The sequence below is a fragment of the Pongo pygmaeus genome, chromosome X, assembly GCF_028885625.2.
Source record: "Pongo pygmaeus isolate AG05252 chromosome X, NHGRI_mPonPyg2-v2.0_pri, whole genome shotgun sequence".
Taxonomy (NCBI): Eukaryota; Metazoa; Chordata; class Mammalia; order Primates; family Hominidae; genus Pongo; species Pongo pygmaeus.
Window position 1 is genome coordinate 47,990,695 of NC_072396.2, and position 14,309 is coordinate 48,005,003.

At 53.7% G+C, this 14,309-nt stretch overlaps 1 protein-coding gene across 6 annotated transcripts; it reads left to right on the forward strand.

The window, feature by feature from the left end:
* Positions 1 to 1,263: 1,263 nt before the first annotated feature.
* CDK16 (cyclin dependent kinase 16) lies at positions 1,264 to 13,241 on the forward strand. Of its 6 annotated transcripts, none has more exons than XM_054470989.2 (17): positions 1,264 to 1,936; positions 5,544 to 5,625; positions 6,834 to 7,041; positions 7,667 to 7,800; positions 7,898 to 8,023; positions 8,115 to 8,171; positions 8,269 to 8,383; positions 9,035 to 9,129; positions 9,228 to 9,290; positions 9,542 to 9,665; positions 9,846 to 9,966; positions 10,075 to 10,172; positions 10,257 to 10,362; positions 10,444 to 10,486; positions 10,640 to 10,730; positions 11,813 to 11,890; positions 11,977 to 13,241. In XM_054470989.2, the coding sequence occupies exons 1-17, from the start codon at positions 1,884 to 1,886 to the stop codon at positions 12,012 to 12,014; spliced, it is 1,632 nt and encodes a 543-aa protein (XP_054326964.1). In that variant the 5' UTR covers positions 1,264 to 1,883; the 3' UTR covers positions 12,015 to 13,241. The 6 variants fall into 6 exon arrangements, with proteins under 6 accessions (XP_054326964.1, XP_054326965.1, XP_054326962.1 ...); XM_063660525.1 differs by lacking the exon at positions 1,264 to 1,936 and adding an exon at positions 2,251 to 2,377; XM_054470990.2 differs by lacking the exon at positions 5,544 to 5,625 and having other exon boundaries at positions 1,286 to 1,936.
* Positions 13,242 to 14,309: the final 1,068 nt, after the last annotated feature.

Below are 14,309 nucleotides of genomic sequence, written 5' to 3' on the forward strand. Positions count from 1 at the left end.
TCATTGCACCGAGCCCCCTGCACCCAGCAGCCACAAAGGATAGGGTGGGACAAAGGTTTCTCTTGTCATTGCCTGGAACTATTTGCCCACCTCCTTCTGATCATTTTATTTTCTTGGCCTGCTCTGGCAGGCATTAAACAAACATTTGTTGTGTGCTGTGTGCCAGTCACTTTCTAGGCACGTGAGACAGCAGTGGATAAAACAAAGATCCCTGTCCTCTTGGGGTTTATGTTCTGCTAGGTTGAGACCTAGAATAGATTATAAACACAGTAAGCAAATTGTACCTTAGAAGTTGATCAGTGCCCTTCAAAAGGCGAGGAATAGAGCCCGATCTGGGGATCTGGAATGATGGCAGTGCAGGTAGGAATTTGTAAATAGGAAAGGCTTCATGGAGATGACTTTGAAGCAAGCACCTGGAAGAAGTGAGAGAATGAGGTACGTGGATGTGGGCCAGGAGCATTCCAGGCAAAGGGAACCACAGCAAATGCAAAACCCGTGAGGCTGGATTGTGCCCGTTTCACTCAGAAACAGCTAGAAAGAGCGCTAGTATGGTGGCAGTGAGTCAGGGGAAGAGGAAGAGATGAGGTCAGAGAAGTGATGGACCTGTTCTAGGCCAAGGCGAGGACTTTTGTCTTTGTCAAATATTTCCACTCCCATCATGGCCCGGGAAATCTCACTAATATAAACCTTACTGAAAATCCTAACGTGTGATCAAGGCTGCCATAAAGGGAAGCCCGGAAGAGGCGGGGAGGCTACCTTGGAACAGGGTAGTGTAAGGATGTGCCAGAAGGCCTGCTAGAGGTTGCAGCCCTTTGAGCTGGACTTGGGGATAGTGTGGTTTTCCAGGCAGAAGGAAGTGAGGGATTAGGTCGGCCTGGTAGTGCTTGGTACACAACATGCGCCCAATAAATAAAATGGAAATAAAACCGCGGAGTGTTCTACTTGTGTTGACTGACATCAAAACAAAAAAAACCCGCAGAGTGAGGGGAGGCACGGGCGGGGCTGTGCCGGGCAAGAGAGGTGGCACGAAAATCCAACGCACGGCGCCTATGCAAATACTCGTGTGAGGCAAAAAAGAGGCTCCGCCCCGCTCGAAGTTCCAAGCATGCGCAGTAGCGGCTCCTGCGCCTCTAAGGATCCGCCTCTTTCCTCCTTTCTCAGCCTGGGTTCCACCCCGGGAGGCCCGCTGTATGAGATGGAGGGCGGGCTAAAGGCGGGACGAGACCCGATTGAGCGCAATTATGACCAATCACCTTGCGGAATATTCGGCCTATAGCGAAGGAGGAGCGCAGAACAAAAAGGAGACCCCACCCCCGCCGACGGTGAAAACCTATGAAACCCGGGCGGAGGCGTGCGGAGTCGGGTAGAGAGCGAAATCACGCCTGTTCAGTCAGCCACGCCCTTTATTCTTGCTCGGCCTCGCCATAGAGAGCAAATGCGATTGGCTGGGCGACAACCTCAAAGGGCGGGGCTGCACACGTTCACTACGGGAATGAGGTAGCGGTGGAGGGGGCAGTTGGGCGGGGATAGGCTGACCTAGCTAAGGTGGTAAAGGCCAATAACTCTTCAGGCTGCCTCTCCTCGAAAAGTCATCTTCTCGCGAACCTTTAAAGTGCCTTCCTCCCCAAGCACCTCAAGGGACTAGAACTGAGTGCTTCATTTGTCTTTTTCTTCCTTGCAAAAGTCCCGTTTGCCACCATGGGGATGTACCAAGTGAGACCGAGTAGGGGGAGCGAGTGGTGATTGACGCGCCAGATTACTGGCCGCTGCTCACCTAGGCGCTAGCAAACTTCTGCCAAGATCGGAACTGAGTACTAAACAGCCTCCACAGTTCTCCCTGGTGCCGTCTCCGGCTTGGCCCCGCATCCTCCTCTGGGCTCGCGATGGCCGCGTCCCCTCCCGCTGCGGACGGGTCCTTTGGTTCATGCACTCCGAGGTGAGTCACCTCCTTCCCACTTCACCCTTCCGAGCGTCTGCGTGCGCATGCGCGGAGCGCGGCGCGCGCGGCGGTTGGGCCGCTGGCTGTTCGGCCCTGGGATCCGCCGCCACTCCGCGATCAGCCGGCTCTGAGCCGCGAGCCGCCGTGAGCACTCGGATTCGAGCCGGCGCCAACGAGTCCGGGGGCATCGCCCGCAGCGGCCAAGCTCATGGCCGGCTGAGCGGGACGCCGCCTCCGCCTCAGCCACCGCCGCCGCCGCCGCCTCCTCCTCCTCAGCCGGCGGCGGCCCGGGCCCAGCAACCATGGCTGAAGACTACTGGGACGGGCGCCTGCGGCGAACAGGAGGAGAAGGAGGTCGCGCGGCCTCATCCCGGGCCGCCGCCCCAGGCGCCGCCGCGCCGGCCCCGCGGCTCTGAGGTTGCTCGCGCGCCCCCGCCGGTGAGCGCGTCCCCGAGGCGTGGAGGCTGCCCCTCCTCCTTCAGAACCCACCTCGGGCGGTGCCCAGGGGTCTGGGCCGTGGGGCTGGCAGGTGCCCCCACCCCCGGCGAATTTCCCAGAATGCACCGGGGCGGGGGGTCATTTGGGGCCTCCCTGACCTTGGCCCCGCCCTGGGCCCGTCCTGGGAGCTGGGGTTGGGTAGTGCTGTGGGTGCTAATGGGGAGCAGGGGGAATCAAAGGACCAAAGGGTGTGGAAATGGGTGACAATGGGGTGAAAGACTTGGGGGGGTTGCTAATGGGGGTCGGAGCATGTGGCAGTAAGCCTCACGCCAATAAGTCGTGTAAGGTTCAAGGCCCGGTGTGTGCTTGTGGAAGGAGGGCGAGGTGCGGAGCGGGTGAGGGACCCGAGGGTGTATAACGGGGAGTAGGGTGTCGAGGAAGTTCTAAGACATGCTCATAGGGATTATGTCCGCAGAGAGGCCCGGTGTGTGTTCATCGGGGACAGGGTGGCACAGGTACCAGAACGTGTGCTGATGGGGTCAGGGCTCTTGAGGCAAGGCGCGTGGCGATGAGGCCCGGGATGGTGTTAATACTGCGTGTCTGTCCGTGGGGCCTGCAGTGTGTGAGAATGCAGTGTGTGCTTGTGGATGGCAGATAGCCGAAGGACTCGAGTGTGGCGTGTGCGCCAGTGGGGGGACATGGCTGTAGAGGGTGTATGCCTGTGGCCTCGAAGGTCTAGGTAGTTTGGGGCCAGTATATGCTAATGAGGGCAGAGTGGAGGAAGGACCTGAGGGTATCTAATGGAGGAAGGACTGTGGAAGACCTGAGCCTGGCCTAAGGGAGATGAGAATTGTGTGTCTGCCTGGGCCGGGGAAGGGGTGGTGGGGAAGGAAGTGTCTTAGCACTGTCAGAGGCTTAGTGGAGGAAGGGTCAAGGTGATGTGAGGTGTGAGTGTGTCCATGGACACAGGGAATGTGAGTCTCGAGGGCACACTAGGAAGGAGCAGGGTAATATAAGAAGTACTGGTGGTTGCTAATGTGGGTTTAGAGACATAGAGGCACTTCAATGTGTGCCATTGCGAGAGTCTGCTGTGTGAAGTCTGGAATATGCTAATAAGCATCAGAACCTTGCGAAGATTGTGCCCTTGTGTCCGCGGAGGACCGGAGTATGTTGAGGTTCCAGGGGGTGCTACTCGGGGGTAGGGCTACAGAGGGGATCTAGTGTGTAATAAGGGGGATCAGGGCTTTTATGAAGGGATCCAAGTATGAACCAACAAGGATTATATCTGTGGAGGGGTCTGAGCAGAGAGCAATAGAGGACAGGAATGTGTGATGATCTCGGTGTGCTAAAGTGGATTACAGCTAGGGAGGGCTGAAGTGTGTGCTAATGGCAGTCAGGGCTGAATGAGACCTGTGTGCACTAATGAGGGTCAGGCCATGGTAGAACAGTGTGTTTGTGTGTCCCTGGGGAATAGGGCTGAGTAAGGGTTCAGGGTGCACTAATGGGGAGGCAGGACTGTGTGAGGCCCAGCGTGTGCTAATAGAAATTAGGCCTGAGTGAAGACTCAGTTTGTGTTGACAGAGGGGACAAGACAGTGGAAGGACTGGAATGTGTGTTAAGGATGGTCGTAGCCGTGAAGGGGCCTGAGTGTGGGTAGCACTGGTTAGAGATCTATCTGTAAGGTTCACTTTATGTTAATAGCATTCAGAGCAGCATGAAGAAGGTCCAGTGAGTGCTAATGTGGGTCAGCTATAGAGTACCCCAAGTGCATGTTAATAGAGGTCAGAATGATGTAGGGGGAACAATATGTTAATGAGGGGAGTCAGTGCTATGGAGAAGGTAACAAGCAGCTAGGCCAGGGAGGGGCCCAAGAATGTGGTGGCAAGAGTTACTTAGAGGAGGCTGAGTGTGTGCTGACGGAGTTCAGGGCGGTATGTTATGTGTTAGGGCTTTGAATGCTGATGGGTATATAAGATAATAGCAGGTAAGATGTAGTGAGGCCTCCTTGAGGGTCTAGCGTGTATTAGTGGGGATCAGGACATAGGGTGTGATGACCAAGTCCTTAGTGGTAGGTGTGTTGAGTATCCTTGAGTATGAGAGTAGTCTGAGGATGGGTGTATGTCTTCGGGGATCAGGAAGGATCAGGCAGGACATGTGCCCTTTTTGGGGTAAGGTTTTATGTCCAGTTTCTTGCTCCCTCCTTCACTTTTTTGAAATCTAAAAAGCTCAGTCAACTGAAATGATATTTAAAAGTTTCCTTGCGTATAAATGTTCAATTATCTCTGTTCACAGGGGCTTGTCTGAGCCCCCCATCCCCCTTTCTGGGAGTGTTATGTGATATACAGATTTTACACCCCATCTTCCTAAAATCCCAAAAAACTGAACTCCAGAGCATGTCCAGCCCTTGGGGTTTCCAGTTAGAGGTCGTGGACCCATGGCTCCTCCTGGCTTCCTCCCCATCCTCCATTCAGCCCTACTTCCAGTCTCCCCCAGCCCCTCCCCTACTCCCTGTCACAACATGCAAAGCAACTGGGTATCTGTGCCATATGGGGACACAAGGTTGTCTTTGGGAGCTGGCCATGCTTTACCTTCCTCGCCTTAGGCCCAGTATTCAGCCTCCCAGGTCAGGATGTTTTGTGATTATTCTGGGTTCTCCATGGATGGACCTCATCCTGTATCTGAGGTCTTTCTGCTAGGGTGGCCCCTACCCCTCCTGGGGATAGTGAGTTCAGCCAGGTGGGGGTGAGAACTGCTGGGGGAAGCACCTGATTTCAAGGTAGCAGATGACCCATTTCTCTCCTCAAATCCAGCCCCAGTCTCATCCTCAACCTCCTATCTAGCTCTACTTCCCTTGGGCCCAGGGCCATCTTAGGCCCTGCTGTGAGTCCAGATGGTTCCTGGGTCAGGTCTTTCCCCCTCCTTGCTGGCCCAGAGCCCAAGAGGAAGCAGAAGACGGCTGGCCTAAGCCTTTTGGTGGCCCCATTCCCTTCAGCAATCCATCTAGGTCATCTTCCTGTCGATGCCAGCATCCCTGGGCTACCTTGTTTAGGGTTGTTCAATGAATAGCAGGGACTCATCACCTCAGCAGAGGTTGGTCCTAGGCCCTCAGCCCCCTGATTCACTTATTTCTGCCATAAGCACTTTTTGAGCATCTACTCTGTGTCAGTCACTATTCCAGGTCCTCAGGATATAGCCGTGACCTAAACACAGAAATCTACCCTGGCGGAGCTGATCTTCTAGTTGTGGCGGTGAGGAGATAGACAGTAAAGACTAAAGAAACCAATAAGTAGGTGGTGTCATTTCTGAGGAGGTAATGAGTGCTGGGGGGATAACTGGCAAGGTGAGGGAGCTCGGGATGGTTGAGATTTTAAATAGGGTTATTCACAGAGGCCTCATGAAAAAGGTGACCTTTGAGCAATGGCCCAAAGGGAGAGGGAGTGAGCCATTTTGAAATTTGGGGGAAGGGTGTTCCAGGTACCAGGAACAGCCAGTGTAAAGGCCCCGAGGTGGGACTCTACTGGGTGTGGTTGCAGAACAGCAACTAGGAATGATGGCCGGGGGGGGGGGAGTGGGGGGGGTTGGGGGGCGAGAGGTAACAGGGGCAAATGAGGTAAAGAAACACCTGTGAGCCACATTGAGAACTGGGGCGTGTATTTGGGGTGATGAGAAATGTAGTACATTCTTGAGTAGAGGAGAAATGTGACTTGGCTTGTAAAAGTCTAGGTTGGACCCTAGGGGTCCTAACCTGATCAAACCTTTCTGGCAGCCCTGAGAAGAGCTGGTGTACACTGAGACCCCCCCTCCACACAATCCCACCCAGTGGTTGGGTCTGGGCAGGCACCCTGACACACACTGCCCCCCCCCCCCCGCCCCACCTAGGTAGATGAATGGGATGATGCAGTGGTTGTCATGACGATGAGTGCTAGAGAAGTCAGGAAGAGGGTCCCTGTGGCCACAGGGAATAGTCTGCCTTGGCCTTTGAGGGTGGTGCTAGGGGAACTATGCCACTCTATGGGCGTGCTCGAGGCCATGTCACCCATCCTTCAATTCTGGGCACACGTCCTGGCCGACCCATGGCTGGGCCCATCACTGCAGCTGTACCTGAGAAGATCTGCTATGGAACCTTCTGCTCCTGCAGTGGGGCTTTTCCCCTAGATCCCAACAATCCATCGTTTGGGCCCTTGCCCTCAATCAGCCACCTAAATCTGAGAACTCAGGTGGGCTACGCAGAGCAGGGTCCCAGTGGGGCTGGCTGTGTGGGTGGGCAGGTACTGACAAAGATCCCCATCCATGCTGGGTTTCCAGAACTCCTGAGTGGCTCTGGGGTCCATAGTGGTTGAGTGAACACTGACAAGTTCACGTCAGTGCCCCCTGCTAGGCTGTGGGCTTTAGGGAACCCATGGTGATCAAGCAAATGCTAATAAGAGACCCATTTCCATCCTTGTCCCTTGCTCAGATCGCCATGGATCGGATGAAGAAGATCAAACGGCAGCTGTCAATGACACTCCGAGGTGGCCGAGGCATAGACAAGACCAATGGTGCCCCTGAGCAGATAGGCCTGGATGAGAGTGGTGGTGGTGGCGGCAGTGACCCTGGAGAGGCCCCCACACGTGCTGCTCCTGGGGAACTTCGTTCTGCACGGGGCCCACTCAGCTCTGCACCAGGTGGGTCCACTGGCTACCCCCTCTCCCATATGACCCCAGGCTGCTTCCCAGGTGTTGCCTCCTGGTCACAGTCCTCATTTTTCTCTCAATTTTCTGCCCTTTTTCTGCCCCCCATGTGCTCTCTTCTCCCCCTTCCCTCCCATCTTCTCTCAACACCGTCTGTCTATCTGTCCATCTGCGCTCCTCTTCTTGCCTTTCTGCCCAGGCCCCGTGGTGGGGGACAGAAGGTGCCTTGCCTGTCACAGCTGCCCGAAGGCTCCCTCTGCCCTTCTGCCCTCTATGATGGCCTCCTCAGGCCTCTGGTACCTGCCTGCCCTGGGCCTGCCTTCCCAGGACCCTTGGCTTCCCCTGCCACCACCTAGCTGCCGGCTCTGAGCTCAGCTTGCCCTTGGAAGGAAGGGTTCCACTAGGTGACTTTTGCCTCCCCACCCCCCAGTTCAACCTGTCCTAGATGTACCTGAGCTTCCCTGGGCTCAGGTACATCACCCTCTCCCCGAGGGACTCCAGGTTTCCTCTGGGGGCCATGTGCACACATGTGTGATGATGGAATATGTTTCGTGGGGGATGGGGTATCCTGTGGTTCCTGACCCCACCTGGCCTGCCCTACCCCTCTCCCTGCCACCAGAGATTGTGCACGAGGACTTGAAGATGGGGTCTGATGGGGAGAGTGACCAGGCTTCAGCCACGTCCTCAGATGAGGTGCAGTCTCCAGTGAGAGTGCGTATGCGCAACCATCCCCCACGCAAGATCTCCACTGAGGTGCTTGACCCCGTCTGGATGGTGGAGGAGCTGGAAAAGGGGGTTGGACCTGGGGAGGTGGAGCTCATGATCCTGTTTCTCTCGCCTTACCTGCTAGGACATCAACAAGCGCCTATCGCTACCAGCTGACATCCGGCTGCCTGAGGGCTACCTGGAGAAGCTGACCCTCAATAGCCCCATCTTTGACAAACCCCTCAGCCGCCGCCTGCGTCGTGTCAGCCTAGTAAGCACCTTCTGTTCCTGTCCTCTCCTTTTTCTCCTCTCCCAGACCCTTCTCCTGAGCCTGCTTCAACCTGCCCTCATTTGTCCCACAGTCCGAGATTGGCTTTGGGAAACTGGAGACCTACATTAAGCTGGACAAGCTGGGCGAGGTGAGAGGCAGCTAGGAGGCCCATGGTGGGGATGAAGGTCAGTGGGAACTCCTGGAATCTCATAGCACCTCTCCTGTCACACTTCTTCACATTCCAGGGTACCTATGCCACCGTCTACAAAGGCAAAAGCAAGCTCACAGACAACCTTGTGGCACTGAAGGAGATCAGACTGGAACATGAAGAGGGGGCACCCTGCACCGCCATCCGGGAAGGTACATACCCCCATCCCATCTGCCCCAGGCTTCCCCAACCCACCCCTGGCGCACACACTCCATAATGAGAACAAAGACTGGTTCTAAGACCCCCCAAAACACTCTGGCTTTCATGGGAATGCCTGTCACCCACATATCCAGGTAATAATCAGGGTAACCAGCAATCTGTTCCCATTTGGATAAAAGGTAGATGAATTCTGAGAACACCCCTGAAAGTGCTCACCAATTTATTTACTGTAACAATTTCTAGTCAGAATATCACATGGAATGAATTTGAATTGCACTGAAATTTAGTGTGCAAATTCGATTTCACACGATGCTGCAGGCCTATGTACTGAGGGTTGGAGCCAGGCCCCCTCCCAGAAACCAAAAACAGGTTGTGAAAATCTAGTGTCACATGAGCCTGGGGCTGCAATCCCAGGTTCTTGCTCCATACTCTCCTCTGAGTCTTATTTTCCGCATCTGCTACATGGAGACACAACTTCCTTCTGGCATGAGGTGGGTTAGAGCTGGTGGCTCCGAGTCATTACCCTGAACTGTCTGGAGAAAGAAAGAAAACCTGGGCTTGTCCCTTTCTGGTCCTTGTCCTCACCTCTGTCCTGAGGGTAGGACCCTGACTCTTCCCCTGTCCCACTCCCATGCTTCCTGCAGTGTCCCTGCTCAAGGACCTCAAACACGCCAACATCGTTACGCTACATGACATTATCCACACGGAGAAGTCCCTCACCCTTGTTTTTGAGTACCTGGTAAGGTTGAGTGGCAGTGGGTCCCAGGGGGAGGTGAGGAGAAGGCCAGGAGCCATAGGAAGTAACCCTCATTCCTGTACCACCTCTTCTTTCCTCAGGACAAGGACCTGAAGCAGTACCTGGATGACTGTGGGAACATCATCAACATGCACAACGTGAAAGTGGGTGTGGGGCAGGAAGCAGGGGCACAAGGGGGCCCCCACTCACCCACTCCAACCCACAAATCTCCCAGAAACGGACTTTTCCCTTTGGCTTTTTTTGCTAGGAGCCCTTGGAGGGCACTGGGACCCTGTCCTCTTTTGTGTGACAAGGCTCTGGGCCTGGTGTCTGTGTTTGGGAGGGGAGCAGTGCCTGCTGGGGGTCGGGCTAGTGGATAGTCTTTGACCTCTGCCTGCCATTCCTGGGTCCCCAGCTGTTCCTGTTCCAGCTGCTCCGTGGCCTGGCCTACTGCCACCGGCAGAAGGTGCTACACCGAGACCTCAAGCCCCAGAACCTGCTCATCAACGAGAGGGGAGAGCTCAAGCTGGCTGACTTTGGTACCACTGGCCTCCCCTTTCTTATTGGCTCCCCAGCCTCCTACTTTCCCATGACCACTTAGTCTCACTTCCCTTCAGCCTTGCCAGATTTTGCCTAGGACACCCTCAGTCTCAACTGCACTCTCCCCTAGACTTTGCCCATGACTCCTTCATTCTAGCTGTCCTTTCTCTGATTTCCAGGCCTGGCCCGAGCCAAGTCAATCCCAACAAAGACATACTCCAATGAGGTGGTGACACTGTGGTACCGGCCCCCTGACATCCTGCTCGGGTCCACGGACTACTCCACTCAGATTGACATGTGGTAAGGACAGGTGGAAGTGTGGCAGGGGCCACGTGGTAAAGGGGGTGGCTTGGTCACAACAGCCACCCAGCCAGCTGCCTCTCTATTCACTGTGCCCTCCCTGCCCAGGGGTGTGGGCTGCATCTTCTATGAGATGGCCACAGGCCGTCCCCTCTTTCCGGGCTCCACGGTGGAGGAACAGCTACACTTCATCTTCCGCATCTTAGGTGAGAAGGCATGGGCCCTAGGCGCTGTGGAGACACACAGGGAGGACCTGTGAAATGTGTGGGGTAACTCCTCTTCCCTACTAGGAACCCCAACTGAGGAGACGTGGCCAGGCATCCTGTCCAACGAGGAGTTCAAGACATACAACTACCCCAAGTACCGAGCCGAGGCCCTTTTGAGCCACGCACCCCGGTGAGGCTGGTGGGTGGGTGGGCATTAGGGGCCAGAGTGTCCAAACTCATTTTAAATCAGGTCTTTTTGTCCTTGTGGCAGACTTGACAGCGACGGGGCTGACCTCCTCACCAAGCTGTTGCAGGTGAGATCACCTTGGGTCAGCCTTGTGGGTATGGGATTCCAGGTGTGGGGAAACCGGGACCCCTGCTCAAACCAGGGGCAGGGTCTGAGGTGGGCAGAGAGACCTACTTGTTGAAGATATCAATACTATCCCCCTCCCCCCACCCCCACTCAGTTTGAGGGTCGAAATCGGATCTCCGCAGAGGATGCCATGAAACATCCATTCTTCCTCAGTCTGGGGGAGCGGATCCACAAACTTCCTGACAGTGAGTGGAGCTGGGGAATGGACCGGCCAGTGTGGGGACTGGGAAACAGGACCGCTGGGGCCAGCTGGCGGGTTGTGTAGGATTCTGGCTATATGTGGGGGGACATCTTGTTCACATGTGTGATGGGTTGTATTTGTTATGAAAACATTTTTTAGTTTTCAGTTCCTTTTACCTTTCATGAAAAATTTAAAACATACATAAAAATATATGCAATAGCACTTTACTTTTTTTAAAGTAGACATTTCCTTACATGCGCTAAAAAATGCACAAATCATACATATACTATACAATGAATTTTCATAAATGAAACACATCCTTGTAACTAGCACAAAAGTCAAGAAACAGAATGTTAAAAGCTCCCCACCCCCAGCTCACTTGCATCTCCTTCAGTTATTCCCAGCTCCTTCCCAAAGGGTGACCACTGTTTTGACCTCTAATAGCAAGGATAAGTTTTTTCTGTCCTTGTACTTTATAGAAATAGAATCACATGTGATGTTCTCTTTTTTTATATCTGGCTTTTAAAAACTTTTCAATATGGATATTTTCAAATATATGTATTTATATATTAGTCAAAATAATATGATGAGTCCCTAAGTACTCCAGTGAGTCATCAATTCGTGGTCAATCTGGTTTTATCTATATTCTGATTATTTTGAATCACATCCAATCCCAGACATCATAGCATTTACCCTTAAATAATTTCAGCATATACCTATAAAAGATTTTTTTAAAACAACATTATCAAACCTACAAAAAACATTTGCTCACTTTCCCTATCTCCCCACTGGATTAATATATAAAGCAAACCCCAAACACCACCCATCCCCTAGACTTAACAGGTGGTAATTGCAATACCATAATTCACTTGACAAAATTAATAATGATTTCATTGTGTCATGTAATAGTCCATATTTCATCTTCTCTGGTTGTAGCTGGTTTGTGTATGGAATTGTTTGACAGATGAAGGTCAAGCCTCTCAGAGAAGGGGCAGCTTTTTCTAATTCTTCCAATGGGGTCATATGGGGCTGGTCCTAGATGACCTCATGGGTCATCCCCCACTTCTATGTCTCCCCTATCTGCAGCTACTTCCATATTTGCACTAAAGGAGATTCAGCTACAAAAGGAGGCCAGCCTTCGGTCTTCATCGATGCCTGACTCAGGTAGGTATAGCCCCTTGTCTTCCTCCCTGCCCCACCCACCTACCTGCTTACCCACCAACAGCCATCTGCTCTGCTTTCCCCCACAGGCAGGCCAGCTTTCCGCGTGGTGGACACCGAGTTCTAAGCCACAGACCGAGGCCCCAGCAGGCAGCGGCTGGAGGGATGCCACACCCCTCACAGGGCAGCCCCCAACTACATCTTCCCTGCTTACTCTCTGCCTACCTGCCTGAGCCATGTTCACCTGCCCACTTGTCCCCTGCTGCCTGCCCAAACACCCCACCATTGGCCTGTCAACCCACCCATTGGCCTGTCTGCTGGGTGCTAACAAAGCTCTCATCACTCCTTCATTTGGTCTGTCTGTCTCTGTCTTGGTAGTTGCCGGTGGACAGCATGGCCGTGCCAGCCTCCCACACTGAGGCCAGGCCTACCCCCCATCATACCAGCCCCCAGGACCACTACCCCACGGCCAGCCAGGGGTCCAGAGCTAGCCCAGGCTGGGGATCTCGACTCAGACAAGATGGTGACAATGCCTTGAGTCTGAGGCATCCTCTGCCTGCTTTCCTGCCTGCCCCACCTGCCTCATATTATGTGGGCCTTTTTTTGTTTGTTTCATTCATTGTTTTTTTTTTTTTTTTAATTATTTTAAATAAGATTTTCATTTTTTTAAATGCAATATCTCTGTATACAGACTGGCTGGGCCCCACCCCCTGTGTGTGGCCCTCCCACAGTATTTTGTGCAATGAAGCCCTGCTCCCAGCCTTTCAGAGACAGGGACACAGCCCCTATTTGGAACCCTGATCATCAGACCCTGGGATTGGCTATGGGAAAGCATGCCACAGCCACTCGCCTTCCTACCCCCGCCCGCCATCCCCAGCTGCAGGGGGATCTGGGGACTACCAGAGACTCTGGGAAATGGACAAGGTGGGGGGCCCCACTCTTTCTCTCCTGCAGTCCTGTAGTTGGGGCCTCCTTCCTTCTCAGGGTTTCCCCAGCCCAGCCCCCTTGCTCCCATCCCACTCGGTGCTGTTGGGTAGGGGCCCTGCCAGGAACTGACCAGCTCAGCGAGGAGCCATAATGTGCGTATGTGCACAAGCAGGGTTGGGGGAGGGGGGTGTGAGGGGTTGTACCCAGGTGTTGCCCCCATCTCCTGGGGAGGGTGAGGCAGGGCAGGGACAGTCTCCAGGGTCAGTCCCTGGATGGGTGGTTACCTCCCCTTCCTCCACCCTAAGCCCTGGGGCCCTGAAATGGGGTGGGAGGGCAGGGGTGGGAGCCCTCCTAGTGGGTTTGGGGGGTTGGGTTCCTGAATGCACCATAATCGCTGTATGAAATATTAAAAAGTCTAAAGTGAAAAGCCTGCTTGCAAATCCCTGTAGGGGTGGAGGGTGGCCGAGCTGGGGTGATTATTGGGACCTTGGAGAACTCATAGCTCATCACCACTGTCTAGGAAAACACTGGGAGTGGGCCAGGGACACGTCATGACTATGAAAAAGGCATCTAAGGTATTGCACATGTAACAGTAGAACATGGAGTTGAAGCAGGTAGGGCAGGCTGAATGGTGTTGATGGGTTGAGAAGCAGAAAGGGGAGTTAGATTTGCCCAGGAATATGAGGAAGCCTGATAAGAGGGTGGAGGCAGGGGAGTGGAGAGACGATGTTTGAAAGACACTGGACGGCCCAATAGAACCATGGATGGGAAGATGAGGGAAAGGCCCAGTATGGCCATCTGACTAGGAAACCATGAAGAGGAGGGAATGTTCAGGACGGTAGAGGGTAGATTTTGGACCACTGAGTAGGTAGAGAAATCCTTTAATACATGGAACAAATTAAGCAGTGGGGCCATAGATGGACCTGGAAATTTCAATTATTAGTGTCCAGGAAGTAATAGAAACCATGGGCATGGGTGAGAGAGTTTGCAAGAGGCCAGGGATCAATGACACAACCTGGGGTTTGCCCTCAGGTATGAGGATAATTGAAACTTTTATTTTCTTTGTCCTGTGAGTTCCAGCCCCAGTCCCACCATCTTGGGCAAAGCCAAGGATTGTTTTCTAAGCAGAAGAGGTGGGGTGAGCAGGGCCAGGCAAATACTGCAAGTAATGGCAACCCTAACTAAGTGGCCGTTTACTAAAGCCCAGTGGTGGGGGCCCATGAACTTCTAATCACTCTACTGTATGTGTGTGTGTGTTTTTTGAGACAGAGTCTCTGTTGCCCAGGCTGGAATGTGGTGGCACAATCTTGGCTCACTGCAATCTGCCTCCTGGGTTCAAGCGATTCTCCTGCCTCAGCCTCCCAAGTAGCTGGGATTACAGGCATGCACCACCACGCCCAGCTAATTTTTTATTTTTAGTAAAGATGGGGTTTCACCATATTGACCAGGTTAGTCTCGAACTCCTGACCTCAAGTGATCCACCCGCCTCGGCCTC